The 17,573-nt window shown below is 41.2% G+C and overlaps 3 protein-coding genes across 6 annotated transcripts in view; 2 read left to right on the forward strand and 1 right to left on the reverse strand.

Annotated features, from left to right (window-relative positions):
- LOC115003692 (poly(A) polymerase type 3-like) overlaps nt 1-17,573 on the forward strand; it is a 981,812-nt gene that overhangs the window by 163,063 nt on the left and 801,176 nt on the right. The window lies entirely within an intron of this gene.
- Nucleotides 3,225-9,427, forward strand: ccnk (cyclin K). Its single transcript, XM_029425580.1, has 11 exons — nt 3,225-3,388; nt 4,315-4,544; nt 4,948-5,029; nt 5,118-5,249; nt 5,985-6,090; nt 6,182-6,239; nt 6,407-6,576; nt 6,689-6,897; nt 7,146-7,176; nt 7,434-7,505; nt 7,959-9,427. Exons 1-11 carry the CDS (start codon nt 3,380-3,382, stop codon nt 8,501-8,503), a joined length of 1,644 nt encoding a protein of 547 aa, XP_029281440.1. The 5' UTR covers nt 3,225-3,379; the 3' UTR covers nt 8,504-9,427.
- The window catches only part of ccdc85cb (coiled-coil domain containing 85C, b), a 46,191-nt gene continuing 38,562 nt past the window's right edge, over nt 9,945-17,573 (reverse strand). For all 4 annotated transcript variants that reach the window (XM_029425593.1, XM_029425592.1, XM_029425591.1 and 1 more), the window contains 3 exons: nt 13,887-13,979; nt 13,015-13,113; nt 9,945-12,147 (listed from right to left, as the gene is read on the reverse strand). In XM_029425593.1, coding sequence (XP_029281453.1) covers nt 12,058-12,147; nt 13,015-13,113; nt 13,887-13,979 — 282 coding nt within the window. In that variant the 3' untranslated portion in view covers nt 9,945-12,057. The remainder of the gene's footprint in view (nt 12,148-13,014; nt 13,114-13,886; nt 13,980-17,573) is intronic.

Raw genomic sequence — 17,573 nt, forward strand, 5'->3', positions numbered from 1 at the left:
GTAAGTGCTTTGTACACGCTTTAAGAACACACTTAAGTTTCTTTTTTCCCCACCTTACCATATAAATCAAACCTCCGTGCTATAATTTGGTTGAAATACATTGTTGAATAAAAATATAAAGCCTAATACGGCCATTTAAAGTTGACACTCTTTCCATGTGGATCAGCAGGGAAGTGTGCAGCTATAGCGATGCATTTTATAGTCCGCCATTAATAAAACATGGTGGGCAATTTTAAGAGCATTAGAAGTTTGATTGCTTCAGGGCAGGCTTAGGGGACTTTCAGGACAGTAATTATTTATATAAATGAAATGTCATCTCAGCTCTGGCTCAAGTCGACATAACCTCAGCAGACTCCACATGGAAACACTACAGCACTAACAACTATCTTTCACAGATAGACCGAGCATGTTGTTGAGCATATTGCTTTGACTGGAGCGCATAAATTCGGTATGTGATATTACATGAAATGTCTTCGTTTTGGCATCGGGGGCCAAGAGAGCAACAGCGTCGTGGACACATCGGATGCTGAAGAAAAACATTATCCCGAGTTTACGCACTCTCTTGCTATCCCTGCTGGCTGCAGGCAGCTCCTTGATCCTTACCCCATGGGTTTCTCAATAATACATCAATGTCTCCATTATAGCTTGTATCTGCTGGCTGCGGGCAAAGGCAGTTTAAACTGGGTTGCACAGGGCCAATACACCACAAATACCCTGCTTGTGGACACAGGAAAGGTTTTAAGTCCAAAGTGTTGCCTCTGAGGAGACATGCATCTCATGTGTGGTAAAGTGCCTTCGCTGAATGGGAGATACCTGTACACACCGCAAGGAAATACATACACAAGAGATGAGGCTGAGGTAAACGTTTTGTCCAAGGAACAAGAGACATTGTGTTGACCTCTTAGGTCTTTTCCCAAAATGACCCGGGGTCTAAGAAGTTTCCACTTATAATTTATGTTAAATCATAAAAATGAGCCCAGGGACAAAGTTGAAGGGAAGCTCTTGCACATAAGTGGACAATACATGCAACTTAACCGGCTTGGATTCTGGGTCACAACCTTCTTCACATCCTTTTATCTTCCATTTTTCATGCCTCTCACATTGGTTTACTCTCTAAAGAATACGAAAATTGCATTAATGTCTTAAAATAGACCAACATATATGAGAGTAAAACAACTGCACTTAACATAATGTCGTTTTTAAGAACAAAGAAAGGATTAAGTGTTGAGGTTAAATAGCAGACATTTTTTATGTGTTTCACCACAACAGGACTGACATAAACAATGAGAGGTCCACTCCAGGACAGCTCATGGTAATATGAATATTGCTCTGGGATTTGCTTATAGTCGGTGCTTCATTATGCAATGTTTAATATTAATAAAGAAAGTACAAGTATATATTATTCATAAGCTGATTTACTGTGGTTGGTGCATGTGTGTGTGTGTGTGTGTGTGTGTGTGTGTGTGTGTGTGTGTGTGTGTGTGTGTGTGTGTGTGTGGACTTTGAGTGACAGATTGAGATGCTCCCTTGCTACGGGCAATACAACCAGACAAGGCTCTTACTTTTCTACAGGACACATCCTGACAATTTCTCCCACAGTTAAGAGGATTTGTCCGAGCACGGGTGAATATATAATGCATGCAGATTCCAAATTTTAATTTGGACGAAGTAAATGATTCAATGCTGGCTGTCCTCAGAAGTGAGGCTGGGAGGGGAACAGAGAGGGCACAAGATGTTACTTGTAGTCTGCTCTTACGCTGGTACATTTGAAGCAAATAAAGGCAATGATGGTTACCATGAGCTCTTGTTCATATCAGGTTTAAAAGAGTGAAGGGAGTGAAGGGATAAAAATTACAAAATGTTTATTATTTATCAAAAATTGCAATAATTAAATCCATATTTGTACAAGATTATTGCACTGCTTTCCTATCTTGCTCTGCAGAAGATGCTACTCCAGTTGCTTTTCTGGATTTCATAAACATAGCATATATGCATATAAAAGATTACAATGATTTTGACTGGACATGTGGATAAAAGCATTTCATTGGTCCTGTCTTAATCAACTCAAAGTTAAAGTCATGGTCCCAATTGGCTGTAACATGTCAACTGTAACTCATAAAAAAAGGCAATGTTTTGTGGTATTCCATTTTTGTTAAACTCTGTCAAATTCATCATATTTTTGGAATGACACAAATGAAAATGTGATATTTGACAAAAAAATGACACCTGTTATGTCTTCAGTCTCATCTACTGCACCTTCACCTTCACCATCACACACACACAGCACCTTCACCATCGGACTCGGATTATTAGAAAGTCTGATTTATTTAATTTTAAAGAATTATGGAAAAAAGGGAGACATTTCAATCCAAAGAACGTAGGAAATATTTAAAGACTTTACAATGTCTAAAATAATAAAATAAGATATATAATACATCGTATTATAATATACAAAATATTCTTATTAATATTAGTTATTATTATAAATTATAATAAAAAACAATAAGACTAACAACATTAACAGACCTCTCTAATTTAAAACAAATAAGCATTTTGTGGCTGATTTTTCTTTTTCTTTTAAGTGCTGTTGCCTGTGTATTCTATCGTTCTGTAATCCCACTGCCTCTTACTCGTGTGTTTTCATCCTTCTACAAATAATTTAGCACCACTGCATATGGGTGTACTAATAATTATTAGGTTTCTATATATTTAGGGGAACATTTCCTTTTCGATGTATATGGCTACCTGCTCAAACCATTTGAGTGCAATAAAGCCCTGAAGCATGTGCACACACTCAGATTAAAAACAGAATGAAGTGAACAATCAAGATATTATCTTAAACTTCATAGAATGTGTTTGAATGTTGTTTGAGTTTGTGATGATTTGAAGCTTTGTTCAGAAGAAGCTTTGAAAGACATTGTACTGATTGTTCAATTAGATTCACCTGGTTAAATCATAGACTGCATGTGTCTAAATTTACAGTCGCAGCTGCCCAAGTCCAAGAGTAGTTCATTGTCTCCCTCTACTGGATATTCTTGGGAGTAACATATTGTTATCACACTTACAAGAAAAAAAACAATTCTTCACACGTAGCCTATATCTAGTTTTTTGTCTCGCCCAGCAGCAGGAATAGTAATTAAAACACTGAACAAATAAATTCAGCAGAGAGAATGTAAATCTGAAATATAGCCACGACACACGTGTGTCAGATATCTTACGTAATGACGTCAGCCAACTGTGTTTTTCTGACGTACTCAATAATGGCGGTGCCCTTGTTACAATGGGGACTGTTGTGGATCACTTGTTAGCCAATTACTTTTGAATAACTGCTCATTATTCACACAACTGTCTGTTTTGGGTGATTTACTCCGACGACTACATGTTAAAGGTAAGTGTCATGATTCATTACAAATATATAGAGCTGAATTCTAACTAGTTTTGATGGGAGCACTGCTCCTAGCCTCAGCGACGTTAAGAACGCGAGGCGGCTAGCGAAGAGTATCGTCTGTCTGGCTTAACGCTAGTTGTCAACTGTATAGTTATAGTTTAATTCATTTTGCCTGTCCGTGTATTTAACTGACCTTACATGCGTATCTCCTAGCTTACACACACACATTGACTAATACCCACGAATTAGTGTTTATTTGGTAACGTTAGCTCCACGAAGCCAACTTTTAGTTAGCCATAGCTCGGGTAACATGATTGAATGCTAGCGAGCCTCTAACAGTTTCGTTATGCTAATTTGTTGAAGTTACTCGTTGTTTTTGAAAGCTATATTAATGTATTTATTATGTCACATTCCTAATTTGTATCCGAATACGTAGCTATAGCCGTAATTTATGAATGAATGGGATGGGAGGTGCCATGCCAAACATTATGTTCACCGTAGTATCAGTCTGCTATTTTCTGATTTCTAGCTTTAGGATTGTGAAACTGTTAGCAGCTAGTTTAGTAACCTTCTACAGAAACTGGACATGAAGAAAATGCAGGTTGGCAAAATGTGACCCATTCCTAATTCATAGGTTGAAATATGATTCAATGTTTTGGTTTTTTTTGCATATGTATATAGTCGCTGTTTTATCTCACATTTCAGGGTTTCACAGGTTGCCCTAAAAAACTAACTATCCCCTCTATATTCCAGACTTAAGTAGGGGGCTTAATGATAAAACAGAGATACAGAACTGGGCATGCTATTCCAGTGGTAGTTACACCAGCACTGCTAGTATGCAGGGGAAGTTGTTACTCTTGTCTTTACCACTAATGTCTTTTTAAATTATGTTTATAACTGCAGTCTTGTTTTATTTATTGAAACAGTCTAGTGCAGCGGGTCCATCCAACGTTGCCTCTCCTCATCTAATGAAGGAATTCAAGGAGAACTTTTCAGGCCAAATAATACTGGACCACATCAAGCCATGCTGGTACTGGGACAAGAAGGATTTAGCTCACACCCCTTCTCAGTCCGAAGGCCTGGATCCTGGGACAGAGGCCCGGTATCGTAGAGAAGGAGCCCGCTTCATTTTTGACGTGGGGACCAGACTTGGCCTGTATCCTTGACTGACTAATTTGAATACTGAAAAACAAATGTCTATTTTAAATGATAAATGAATGACGCTTGTGTTAGTTAGTTCCTAATGAAATGCAGTAAATGACAAACAAAAGACATAACGGCATCCAAACTTTGAAGAAATGACACATTTAAAATGCTGTGTTCTGTTTTGCTTTTTCCTTTTCATCTCCCACTTTTACTGGAGTTTCATCAACATTTTGTTGTAAAAACAGGCTTGTGAACAGGAAGCAACATTGGGTTATTGTATCTAATAATCATAACTGCATAGTGAAAGTAAAACATCTTTTGTTTTTTTGGATTGATTTTAAATGTTTGCTAAAGAACTTGACTTGCAAATAACTGTAAATGGTTTCCGTCATATCCTTGACTGTCATCATAAGACACTATGACACACTGGCAACTGGCATCATATATTTCCACCGCTTCTACATGTTTCACTCCTTCAAGCAGTTCCCCAGATATGTAAGTTCAGGGAGTAGTACCTAGTTTTTCCTTTTCCTTGAAATGGACTAAATGTGTGGGAATAAAGTTGTGATTTGTGTCCCGACAGGTGACCGGTGCTTGCTGTCTTTTCCTGGCGGGGAAAGTGGAGGAAACCCCAAAGAAGTGTAAAGACATCATCAAAACAGCCCGCAGCTTGCTCAACGATGTGCAGTTCGCCCAGTTTGGAGATGACCCGAAGGTGCAGTTTCTTTCATTTGTCCGCTGTTGTCTTGAGACGTTTTTCCTGTTTACACCGGTCATTGTAAGTTTAAAGACGAGGTATACCTTACTGTCTCAGTCATGGCGTTTCTGATTTTCACTGAGTGCAGAAAATAAAAGAATAGTCCCTTTAGTAAACTAGCTTTACTAAGCCCTGTCATAATATCAAAAGTTGTTCTAGAAAGGGGAAAAAATTAAATCATGAAGGAAAACTTGCTGCAGCCTAAATGTCTGTTAATCTGCTATAGCAAACAGCCATAATGTTATGTAGGAAGTTTCTGCCTCTTGACTGACTGTTTGCATGACACTTTATAATGTATTGAGTGCAAATAGTTACTAAGTACACACTGTGACCTATGACCCATTCCCAGTATACATTCATAATACATTTTCCGTATCAGTTGTGGGTTTTTTTTCCACATGTCAATCCTGTTTAAAGACAGGAGGGCAGCCAACAGCTGGTAACATGCTGTAGTTTTCATACACCGTCACAAACTTGTTAAATGACTACAAGATGCAGCAAAGCTCCTTTTTTAAAGTTACTAGTATTATAGACTAGTATTGTAGATGTGATGTAAAAGCTCCAGGTATTGTCGGTGTGTAAGAGGTGGAAGGTTGTTGTCCAGGGTGGTGAGTAAGGCCTTAGTCGCCCTGCTTGGGTCTGTAGTGTTCTCACCAACAAGGATATTTGAGGTATCTGTGTTTCTTTCAACAGGAAGAGGTGATGGTGTTGGAGAGAATTTTGCTCCAGACTATAAAATTTGACCTGCAGGTGGAACACCCTTACATGTTCCTGCTACGCTATGTCAAGCAACTCAAAGGTGAGACGGGGAAAGTATAATCCACAGAGTGTGATGCATTATGGGTCTACGGATTTGGAAAGTTAATAACAAAAATGTCCTCTTGTTACAGGGGAGAAGAATAAAGTGTGCAAGGTGCTACAAATGGCCTGGACCTTTGTCAATGACAGGTGAGCAGTTGGCATGTAACCTCTCTTCGTATTCCAGATGTAGTGCTATGCGTTGGGGATTCGCTTTGTATTTAACACTAGCATAGCGTATAGACGGAATGAGAAACTAGACTGTCTTTTAAGGTGAAGAGAGAAGACTGTAACCATATTGACTGTGTCCCTGGCAGCCTGTGCACCATGCTGTCTCTGCAGTGGGAACCAGAGATTATTGCGGTAGCCGTCATGTACCTGGCAGGCCGCCTCTGTAAGTTTGACATCCAGGAGTGGACCGCCAAGCAGTCATCACGTCGCTGGTGGGAGCAGTTTGTGCAGGACGTCCCAGTTGAGCTGCTTGAAGGTACTAATCCTGACACTTCTCGCATCTCCTCCAATAATTTGTTGCATCTCCTCCAATAATTTGTTGCATGTGCAAATGTACGTCTCAACAGAAACATGCTTTTGTCTTCCAGACATTTGCCACCAGATCCTGGATCTGTACTCTCAGGGAAACAAGCCCATCCCTCAGCAGATACAGGAGAAGGAGAGGGCAGCTGCTCCTCAGATGCCCATTCCTCCAATCCCACAGGGACTACCACCAGCCCCCATCCCTCCTCCCCCACCACCAAAGAAGACTTCACCTCAGGGAGGCAGCCCTGCACACCAGCTCAAACGCTCACATGTGAGTATATGCTTGAATTCCATTGTCTTTTTGCGTAAAACAGAGGCCCCCTGATTTTAGATTTCTGTATTTGTTTATTAAACATTCCCAACACATCCTACAACTTGTATCATACGTTGAAACATTCAACAAAACCTACCTCAAAGTATGAACAAGGGCTGCACCAAATAGTTCAAAAAACATTTGGTACAGCCCTCGTGGTAACTGAGTATTTTCGTTCATGTTTTTATATTTGTTTGTTTTTTCAGACATCCCCAAAAGATGAACCAAAACCTCCAGGTAAGACTTTTGTTAAACCTCATGCTGCTCATGTGTGTTTTTAAAACTGTTCATCCACTGAAATACCTCCAAGTTAAGTTTTCTAATTAACATGACTTCAATTTAGATAACGTCTTGGCAAGATTCCATATTATATTATATTATACTGTAGATTCTAAGGGATTAGCATTTTCATACTTAAACCTGCAGCAAAGTTCCTTTTTTAATGCATTCACTGAATTTACTAATCTTTTTGACTGGTCTGTTTTAATTCACAGAACAAGTTGGATCAAAGATTCCTCGACTAGAGAGCCCCATGCCCCCACTGCCTACATCGCAGCCTCCCCCAGGTAAGAGGGACTGTTTACCTTCTACCGTCTTCCTTCGGTCTAATTAGTGAGGAAGTTGGAATTTGGTTTAGAATATACGTGCTGGCATCCTCTCAGCACCCCGCTGTCTGTTTGCGTGTGCCATCAAATAGACCCGTAATGAGCAGCCAGGACCCCCTGCCTGGAACTCCAGCTTAGAAAGCAACCCAAAGTCTTTAGTCTGCTTACGTAACCAGAAACTCGTCTGGACATTATGTTTCCCAACACACGCATACTCCTAACCTCTCCCAGACCAATCTGATTAGTGCTTGAGCCTGATAATGAGACCTCCTATGTGGCTGAAGCCTGGCGGTCTGGGAGCGGAGAGGTTATTTGCGATCATGGGGGAAATGAGTAGCCTCGTTATTTTTACAGGAAAGATGATGCCAAATTTTGAAGTTGTTTTCTCTTTGTGCATTATCTGTTGCTCACTAGACCGCAAAGCCCCGGCTCCAGCCCCTCCCACGGAAGCAGAGCCATTAAATGAAGCCGCTCCTCCTCTACCGCACGCCCCACCTCCACACAAGCCCCCTCCCCTACCCCATCGCCCTCCCCCACCGCCGCCCTCCAACTACATCATGTCGACCACCATGTCCACCACCAGCTCCTACATGTCCGGAGAAGGCTACCAGAGCCTGCAGTCGATGATGAAGACGGAAGTTCCCTCCTACGCCCCGATGCCGCCCAGCTACGCGCCCCCAATACCACAATATCACCCCCACGTCTATCCACCGCCTGCAGCACCACCTCCAGGCCCTCCTCCTTCCAGCTACCCACCACCCAACTTGGCGCCAACGTACCCGCCGCCAGGCTACAACAGCTACCCGCCTCCACGCATGCCACCGGGCCACGTACCCCCTCCAGTTATAGGTCTCCCTCCCACTGGGTATCCTCCACCCCCTGTGCCCCCAGGACAGTCACAGGTGCCCCTGCCCCCTCTGCCCGGCATGCCTATGAATCATGGTGGGTGGATGAGATGAGAGTAAAACCCCGGAACTGAATCTGTGCAGAGCCACAGCTGGAGATGGAAACAACCAGGAACTCGTGTTATGCAGCTGGTTCGAAGAGAGGGAGAGCTCGTTCCCTTCCAGTATGACTTTTGTGGAGGAGGTTCTTAATGAAGACTTAACAACAAATATACTTGAAAGGAAAAGTGAGGTCTGGACAGTATTGTTATGGGAACCTGAACTGGCACTGAAAGACTGTACACTCTTAAACACGTACATGAATCATGTAGTTCCAGGATCTTGTAACAAACACTGTCCACTCATTGTTTGTTCTGGAAAATGTACCAGGAAATATTAGCTCCCTGAATTTAGTTTTGTCACATTCATTAATTTTGGGACGATGAAATGTACTGTTTTTTTTTTACTTGACCTTTTTCAGTAGATCAAAGGTTGACTCATATTTACTTCTATCACCCTGATTATGTTTTGGTTTTCCTGAATTTGCACTCGTATCGTGTCCTTTTTCCGCTGCAGTCTTTTTTTTCTTTACTCAACATTCCCACTGTTTTGCAGAGAAGAAATTTGATGGTTGTACATGCAGAAGTTGAATATAAAAAGGACTCATTAAAACATGTTCATCAATGTACAGTTTGTTCAAACATGCTGTATATACTTTTTGTCATAACCTTTCTGCGAAAACACTGTAATATCATTTTATCACACTTATTTCCCGTCCCATTGTGTTAGTGAATCTGCACTGCATAAAAGTCATCAAGCCGACCATGTCTAACACTGGACAGCCGAAGGGATATCTGTTCTTCTCATTTAGGCATTTCTTTGAGTTTCTATCCATATGTGCCTTTAGTCAGGCTTCTCTTTTCTGTATCCTGCACGCAGCTTTGGTTTTGTGTCTGAGTGGCAATTAGGACAATAAAGGCCTGCTTTTCCTACTTTGAACTGAGTAGTGTTTTCAATCTGTATCTGGATTCATTATGTACAGCAGTAGTTCCCCACATTTGTCAGATTAGCCCAAATGCCCCTTCACCTGCACCACTGGTATGTTCTTATGAGTAGATTATAAACTGTATGTAACTATTTAAAGCTATTATAGTTACAATATGATCATATAATAAACATTCATCCATAAGTTTTAGCTAAACCTTTGAACCATTCATCTTTTAGTTTTCACTATTTCAACTTCTCTGCCCAACTATTGTTCATGCACTCAATGTGTAACTGACGAAGGTTGAAGGGCAGGTTACTCTAATTTATTTTCCTCCTTTACACATGTATTTTTTATTTGAGCTTTCCACTTGAATTACCCCTGGTTGGGAATCACTCATGTACAGAAATTCATAGCATAAATCAGCAGTTTTACTTCCAGTACTGTACCAGCAGGGGGCAGTCTAACTCGTCCGCTGAAGAAAACATGCCTGCAAAAATGTTTGCTTCAAAGAAACACAGCACTTCACAGTATTATTAACCAACTTCGTTTATTTTCTCCCAAATGTTTCTAAAAGTGGCCTATTTCATGTCTTCCTTTCACCTGCCAAATACTCGTTTTATAAGTGAAATTCGTGAAAAGAAGTTACAGTCATGCTAGTTACTACAGGAATTGACATTTACGCTGTAGATTCTAGGATTCTGTACTGTGGTTTTAGCATATAGGCAGAAGAAAAGAAACACTATAGATGTTTTAAAAAAAAGACAGTTGGGTTCCAAATCAAAATACCATGCAGGAAAAGAAATGTGGCACATTTAAAATCAAATGCCATTTATAAAGTATTCAAAATTGCATCATGGCTTTAAATCAGTTCCTAGAAAAAAGGACACTTTAAAAAAAACCATACTTTGATTTATTTTTGACCCCATTGACAGAACAGAGGTGCGTGGCGCGCAGCCTCAAATGTTCTAATTTGGAACAAATAACACTAGAGGTGGGAGAGCCTGAGCTGTCAGTCACTAAACGTATCTATCTTTAATAACTTTACAGTGTGAGTAAATATGCTCAATTTAAAATATGACTGTTCAGATACTGATTGCTCTCCCATCTCTATCTGACACCTGGCAATAAATACTCTGACAAACAGCGTTTGTTCTTTCTGAAATCAAGAAATACTCATTTTTAAATGTTAGTGTTTTCAGGAGACATCTAAGGGAAGACTTATCTCATTCTAAGAAAAAAAAGATTCAACTTTAAGAAACATGCGCCGCATAAACACACCTGCTGAATCCACAGAAAAGGACTGAGATTAAGAAAAGTAACTTTTTTCATCTACTGAGATGAATTAGGAGCAATCCAAGAATGCCATCCAAACTCAGGTTTAGTATTTGGCCTTACAAATGTTTAATAATGGGACAAGGCTTTTTGTATGGATTCAGCAAATGCCTTCAGCTGTCTTCAACGAGTTGTAACCAGGGTTCAATAGAGAAAAAGAGGATTCACAGGCAGATGCTACAGCTGCAAGAGAAGCATACAATCTCCTTCCACACACACATGCACGCCAACACACACAAACACGCAGTCACAGATGGGCAAAGGTAAAGCTGTAGCCCTCCCAACCTGAGAAAATGATTGTCGAGCATGCAACACAGCATACAATTTTAGTTAATTTCACAAAGTAAGAAAAGTATCTATCCGTTAGCCGGTGGAGATGCTTTGATTCAGAATGGCCTTGAAACATTTTCTGTCGTTACAGAGAAAAGGAATTCTAGCAATTAATCTGGAGAAGAAGAAAAAATAAAATAAGATTATGTTTTTGTTTTTTTTCCTACCAAAAGCAAACCCTGTTTAAGGTCCGGTTGTGTATGCATTTCAAACTAAATAATTGATCACATGGCCACGCTAGAATACAAAAAAGATCAAAGTAAAATAATAACAGTGAAAGTAGTGCTATGGTTTTATACACAATATACACAAGTTAACAGTGATCTCTAGACATTTTATCCATAGACTTGTCTTATGAGCAAAAGGCGCTAGGTCACAGTGGGTTTCACATTAGTTAACACTTTAGAATGCTAATGCTAGTTATACTTATTGACCACTAGGGGGGGACGATACATGTGACAGGAGCTAGGGGTCTCTATAGGAGGTACTATCAAAATGTATCTGAAGATACCGCCATCGTGTTTGCCTTCACATCCACAGCAACATGTGGAGAGATTTCCACCCCTGCTGCAGCCTTATCAGGTCTGTGCTTAAAAACCATGTCATATCGTTAGCTTAATGTAGCACAACTATGCTCTAAAGAACTAAAAAATGGTGTGTTTATAGCTTTTACAGAGAGAGATCATTGTGTAGCTGGAAGCCTCCAAATCGACAAATAAAATCAGTGAAACTAGCTGCCAACGCTTCACAAGCTCAGAGATAAAAACACGTAAAGTTGTGCATGAGGATAACAGACTAACAGGTCCATTAAGTAGCTATCTGACACAGTCTTAAGAGAGCGGTTGTTGAAGGAATGCTGAATGCTGTAGGCAGTAGGAAGCTCGGCATGATGGGTTGTGTAGGCGCAGGTAGTAAGAGGTGTTTTCAGGTGAGTGTAGATACTGTAAATCCCGGTTTCTCTCTCTCTCTGGTTGCCATGCTACAGCGGCCCTTTGAACTGGTTCCCAGAGAGGTGCTGTCTGATGGACAGCTTTGATCCTGCTGCATCACCCAGCTTTCTCCACACCACCTGCAATAAGAGGCAGAGGGAGAAGTTGAGAGAGGAAGAGCGAGACATACAGAAAGAGACACACAGAGGCAGAGACTGAAGGAGTAAGGCTAGGCACAGAAAGAAAGAAAAAAAAAAAAAAGACTTTCTTCTTCAAGAGTGAAAACTTCAAATGCTCACAGTTTGACTTTGAGCTGCAAAGTCTGCAAACACACACAAACTCACTCACACACACACACACACACACACACACACACACACACACACACACACACACATTTCAGCTATCTCTGTCCTCAGTCTCTGTGAGATCTCTCTGCGAGTGAGTGGGGGCCTCCGGGGGACCTCAGTGATATTACAGAGGTACTATTGTAGCGATCCCCAGATTCCTGGCCTGTCACATACCTCTGCAGGGCCCAGATAGCCCCCGCTCCTTTTCTCTCTAATCAGCAGACCTTTTTATCCCGGGTCGAGCCTTTCAGCACCAACAGAGAAAGATGGAGGGAGATGAAGGAGGGGAGGGCAGAGGAGAGGAAGAATGAAGGGGTGAGGCTGAGTTTTTTCCCCCTGCCGCTCCAGTTTAATTGCTGTGACAGCTCAACGACAAGCCTCTACTCAGGGCTTCCAGTCTAGAGTTGGCTTTGGAGCAGGGACGAGAGAGGGGGGGGGGGGGGGGGGGATAGAGAGATAGACTAGAAAGAAAGCAAGAGGGCGCGCTGTGCCCGGGACACTGCTGCAAGTGTCATTCCAAACCAAATGAGTCTACATGAGGCTTCCTCATTAGTGAAAGCAACTCAAAACCTGACCTGATTTGCACCCAGCAGAGCAGAACTATATAACTGACAGACGGGCAGAACAAACAGGAACACTGTGAAGCGCTGCACTTACGTTGCACATCTCTCGCACAATGGCCTTCTCTTTCTCACTGAGATCGTCCTCGTAGTCCTCAGGAAGCTGCTTGTCCAAGTTCTCGTGGACCTCCAGCACCTGAGGACAAATGCCATTTCAGTGATGTTATAGAGAGCAAAACCAGAAGTGTGTCAGCTCCAAACTTCTCTTGCAGCCTTAGTTTTTCCACTCACAAATGCATCTTTGCACTCATTTTACTCTGAAAGGTTTAGAGTCTGAGTATTTGTTATCATCACAAATGGATTTATTTTGATTTTTAATGGATTATTTGAGAAATCTTCAAGCATTTTAAGCCTGTTCCAGACCAGGAAGCAGCTTCAGAGGTCTGTTGTTGTTGCTCTGCTGTTGTGCCCATTGACAGCTGTTTCCCCGGTTAGAGAAACAGCTGACTAATCAGAGTGGGCAGGATTAAGATATAATCTTCTCACATAGCTAGCTAAATTCATTTACATTACGAAGAAAACTTAGTAGTGAGCATGCGACTGGATAAATGAGACTTGTATTATACTGCACGACTTGTGTGAGGTTGTAAACAAATGTTTTGATAAAGTTTTTCTGTTGTTAAACGCGGCCTCCATTTACGTCAACTCATCAAAACCTTTCTCCATATGTTGATTCCTCGTTCACTTTGGAGGCATGCGAGTTTTCTCTTTCAGAATTCATATTAACACGGGGTGAGTAACTGATGATACCGATGGTCCTTTCCCATTAAACTAAATGATAGCAACAAGTGGGATTGAAGTCAACATGGACCCAGTTTTACCAAAAGAAGAAGCAAAACTAGATTGATCAAACAATATTTTCCTCAACACAATTACCCTAAAATCTAATTTACTAAGTGAACGTAGTACCTTCATGGCGTGCACCACAGCCTCAGGCTTCTGGGCGCAGGACAGGTAGCCTGTGGCAGGAGAGGACTCGCTGGTGGGGAGACGGCCAGTACCCTGGAGGGAGAAGAGGTGGGATTAAGGTTTTGTGTCATTTCTTTCACAGTTGTTAGTGCACAGCCAGAGCAAAGATGAGAGAGAGAAGGGGGTGACCTGCTACAAAAGGTCTAGGCAACAACATCTGGTGGACATGTCAAACTCTTGTCTTGTCACATCTGCTGTCACACAAATATGCACCACCTCATTTGAGCCACAGTCAAGATACAACTCAAAACAGAAAATAAGCCACTCTCTCCTCCTCAGTGGGTGTTTGCTTCTGATTTAACACGAGGGATTTCTTGTTCTGTCGCACTGAAAATGCCATCCCCTTCATCCCAACTCAAATCACCTCTCCCCCTCTTGTGTTTTTCTTCTCTTTCTTGCACTCACTACGCATTCAACTCCCAGCCAGGTCTGCTACCTGCACACTGTGATTTTAACCCGGTGTGATGGGAGCAGCCAGCCAGGCAAGAGGACCCGGGGGTTGCTCGACTCATCCCACCCCCCGGTTAGTTCCAGACAGTGGCTCTCTGTTAGAGGGACACAGAGATCTCTGGGACACACAATGGCACCATTCACTGTAACCTGGCATCGGGGCCCTGCATTAGACACAGCTCCGTGGCTCTGTTAGCCAGGGTTCAATTCTTCGCTCACTGCTGATGCGTTTGTCAGCTCCCTCCGCACCCACTGGCCCCATTTTAGGTGCCAGAATGAGCCCACACAACCCTAATAGCACAGAGATAAAATAATCCCACTGAAGCCAAGAGGGATGTTTTGTGGACGCATGACAAATAGATTTATTTATTTGTGCAGGTCCTGCAGGTTAAAAGCCTGACAGCTGTTTGTATTAATTGTACAGCGATGATTTTATGATGCTTTTTTATTTCCAAAAAATGGTGAAAGATCATCAATATGCCGAAACTGTGTGAGAAAAAACAAACAAAGCCGTGTTGTTGCCCTTTTGTTTTCAAGTCCAAAGACAGTTATGGTAATATAGAATGGAGAGGAGAGTCGCCCGCCATGTGGCATTTCATTCATGAGCTTTGATATGAAAGAAATCATGGACAAAATGAAAAGGTTAATATGAATTTGGTTCTTCTTTGTATTAAAAAGGTTGCTGTCACGCAAAGTCTCGTAGCGTCCTTTGAATGCACCAACAACAGTTTTCAAAACACTTGCAAATTAGATATCATTAGATCTTTTATTTCTATGTTATTGCTAAACCTTTATTTAACAAAAGAAGCCAAAGTTCTAAATTGTTAAGTCGTTGAAACACAAGTACTCGTAGGAGTGTAATGCCTAAACGCTATACAGTCACCAAAGAATCGGTTAGCAAGGCTACACATTTGACCCTCATTGCCAGTTGTTGTCTTGCTAGTCTTTGCTGGTCTGTGCTACACATGGTGGAATGTAACAAAGTACATTTGCTTTAGTACTTAAGAACGATTTTAAAACCGTACTTTAGAACTCTAAGCAGCTGGTTACTTTGCAGAATCAGATTTTAAATACAAAATGTGGAATTCGTCTATAAAATATGATGCATTGTTACATTTCAAACTGCCCAACAGTATGTAAAATGGTAAATATTCAACATGAAAATACTGCCTGCACAGTAATAATAAGACAATATTACAACATATAACAATTTAACTGATAGGGTATACGCAGGGCTGCTGCATAGTGAGTACTTTAATTTGTTTTCCAATACAATTTCAATGCAGGACTTTTATTGCATTTATTTTAATATTGCAATAATAAAAACAATTAATAAATAAAAGATCACCACTGGTGCCACTTATACAGAGAAGTATTTAAGAAATATTATGAAGCGATAACATAACTTTGACAAAGACAATAAGTCACTGTAATGGATTAACATCCTGTAGCATATTTAAAGTCTAATTTTTAGACCATGCTAAAAATGAATAGAAACAAGTGGCTGACTGGAAGGTGGAAGTTCATAAAGGTTCCTTTAGTGATGTGTAGACAGCCTCACATTATTACTGTAAATGCGTCCACCAAGGTTAAGTGCACATTTGTGAGAAAATGATAGATCCTCTTGTTTAGCACAAACACATTTGCCACTGAGTGGAAAGTGTGTTTCTTTTTGTTTAAGGTCACAGCAACAAATGTAACAGCTTCATTTTTCATACAGCTCTTCTGCAGTGGACTTTGAAGTCAACTACAAGTAAAGAATATGTAAATCATCCCTGTCGCCTTCTTTTGATGCTCTGTACTGTGGGATAAAGCTATTATTTGAAATGTGTAAACACTTCCTGCCAGCATCGGGCCAGGTTTTTTTGTTTATTTTTGTGCTGGAGCTCAGTAGAGAAACAGATTTGGACAGCACAGAGACACAGCCAGCTCCGGGCAATGTTTACTGTTCATATGGATGTACAGTCGGGGATGGCTCGCCTGCATAAACAGGACCTGATTTAGTCCTTGCAGGATGAGGGGGGAAAACAAACGCTGTCAAAATCAATGGTTTGTAGTCGGAGCATACAGAATCAGAGCCGACTGTTGAGTGTTTGTGAGAATCATGCAGGCTGGCCGCTTCCTTTCTCTATCCATCTTTTCTTCTCCTCTTTGCTTGCTCGTTTCCTATCTGACAATGTCACGCACACTCACTGACCTGAAACTGGGCCTGAATGAGACAAAAGGACTAAATCGAAAGGATGAGCTGATAGATTAGGATGGGTACACACAACGAAGAGTCCAGTTCACTGAAGTTCTGCCGTCATCCACATCTCTCATCTTCTTTTTCACTCTTTCGCTCCCTCTCCATCTCCCAACAAGGGCTTTCTCTCACACGTATATGAACTTGGGGCCACGTTAGAGAGCAGGCAATCGATCACCACACAGGTCAACATGAGTGTGTCTCTACGGAGATGTCACGACAACAAAGCCATCATCAAAAGAGGAAACGAATCGCAAGAATAATTTTTATGCTGCATGCAACTGATTTGCCAGTATCTTATTGGAAGCTTGCAGCGTGAAGTCTGTGCTGGTAGCCTGGCTACCTTGGGGCAACGCTCAGAAATAGTCCTGCATGTAACCCACCTGTATAACCTATATTTGTTGTTTTTACAAACTGTTTTTAGTACGGATAAAACAAAATATATATAACATGTTATTGGTAAGCTTCGAAGGTGCTAGTAGATGGATCTTGTTACCTTTGGACAGAGCCAGGCTAGCCGTTTCCCTCGTTAGGCTAAGCTAAGCTAACTGTAGCTTCATATATAGGCTACCGTACAACCATAAGTGTGGTATCAATCTTCTCATCTAAAATGTCTAACCATTCAGTATTTAGCAGACGATAATGTCTACGGAAGAACTAGTTGGTGTGGTGTATCCCGTTTTAACTTTAGTGATGGTCAAAACGCCACTATTACTCATTTTCCACCAGGGCAATATGTGGGCCTGTCTGGAGCCGGAATCTGGAACCAGTTCTGGTCCAAAGCAAAATCACACCAGTAGCCTAACCCTAGTTGAACCAACTGCGAACCAGAACTACGTTTGAGTTGGTAGAAAAGGGGTATTAATTTGTGCAACTAAATGTAGTCAAAAAAATCCACCTCCACTTTCCAGTCTCTGTCAGAATGACATTTAATG

The sequence above is a fragment of the Cottoperca gobio genome, chromosome 24, assembly GCF_900634415.1.
Source record: "Cottoperca gobio chromosome 24, fCotGob3.1, whole genome shotgun sequence".
Taxonomy (NCBI): domain Eukaryota; kingdom Metazoa; phylum Chordata; class Actinopteri; order Perciformes; family Bovichtidae; genus Cottoperca; species Cottoperca gobio.

Excerpts from the sequence above, each read along its gene's own strand:
- ccnk (XM_029425580.1), top strand. Across the intron at positions 5,030-5,117 it reads TCAAGCAGTTCCCCAGATAT|GTGACCGGTGCTTGCTGTCT; the intron begins GTAAGTTCAGGG and ends GTGTCCCGACAG. Across the intron at positions 6,091-6,181 it reads CTATGTCAAGCAACTCAAAG|GGGAGAAGAATAAAGTGTGC; the intron begins GTGAGACGGGGA and ends CTCTTGTTACAG.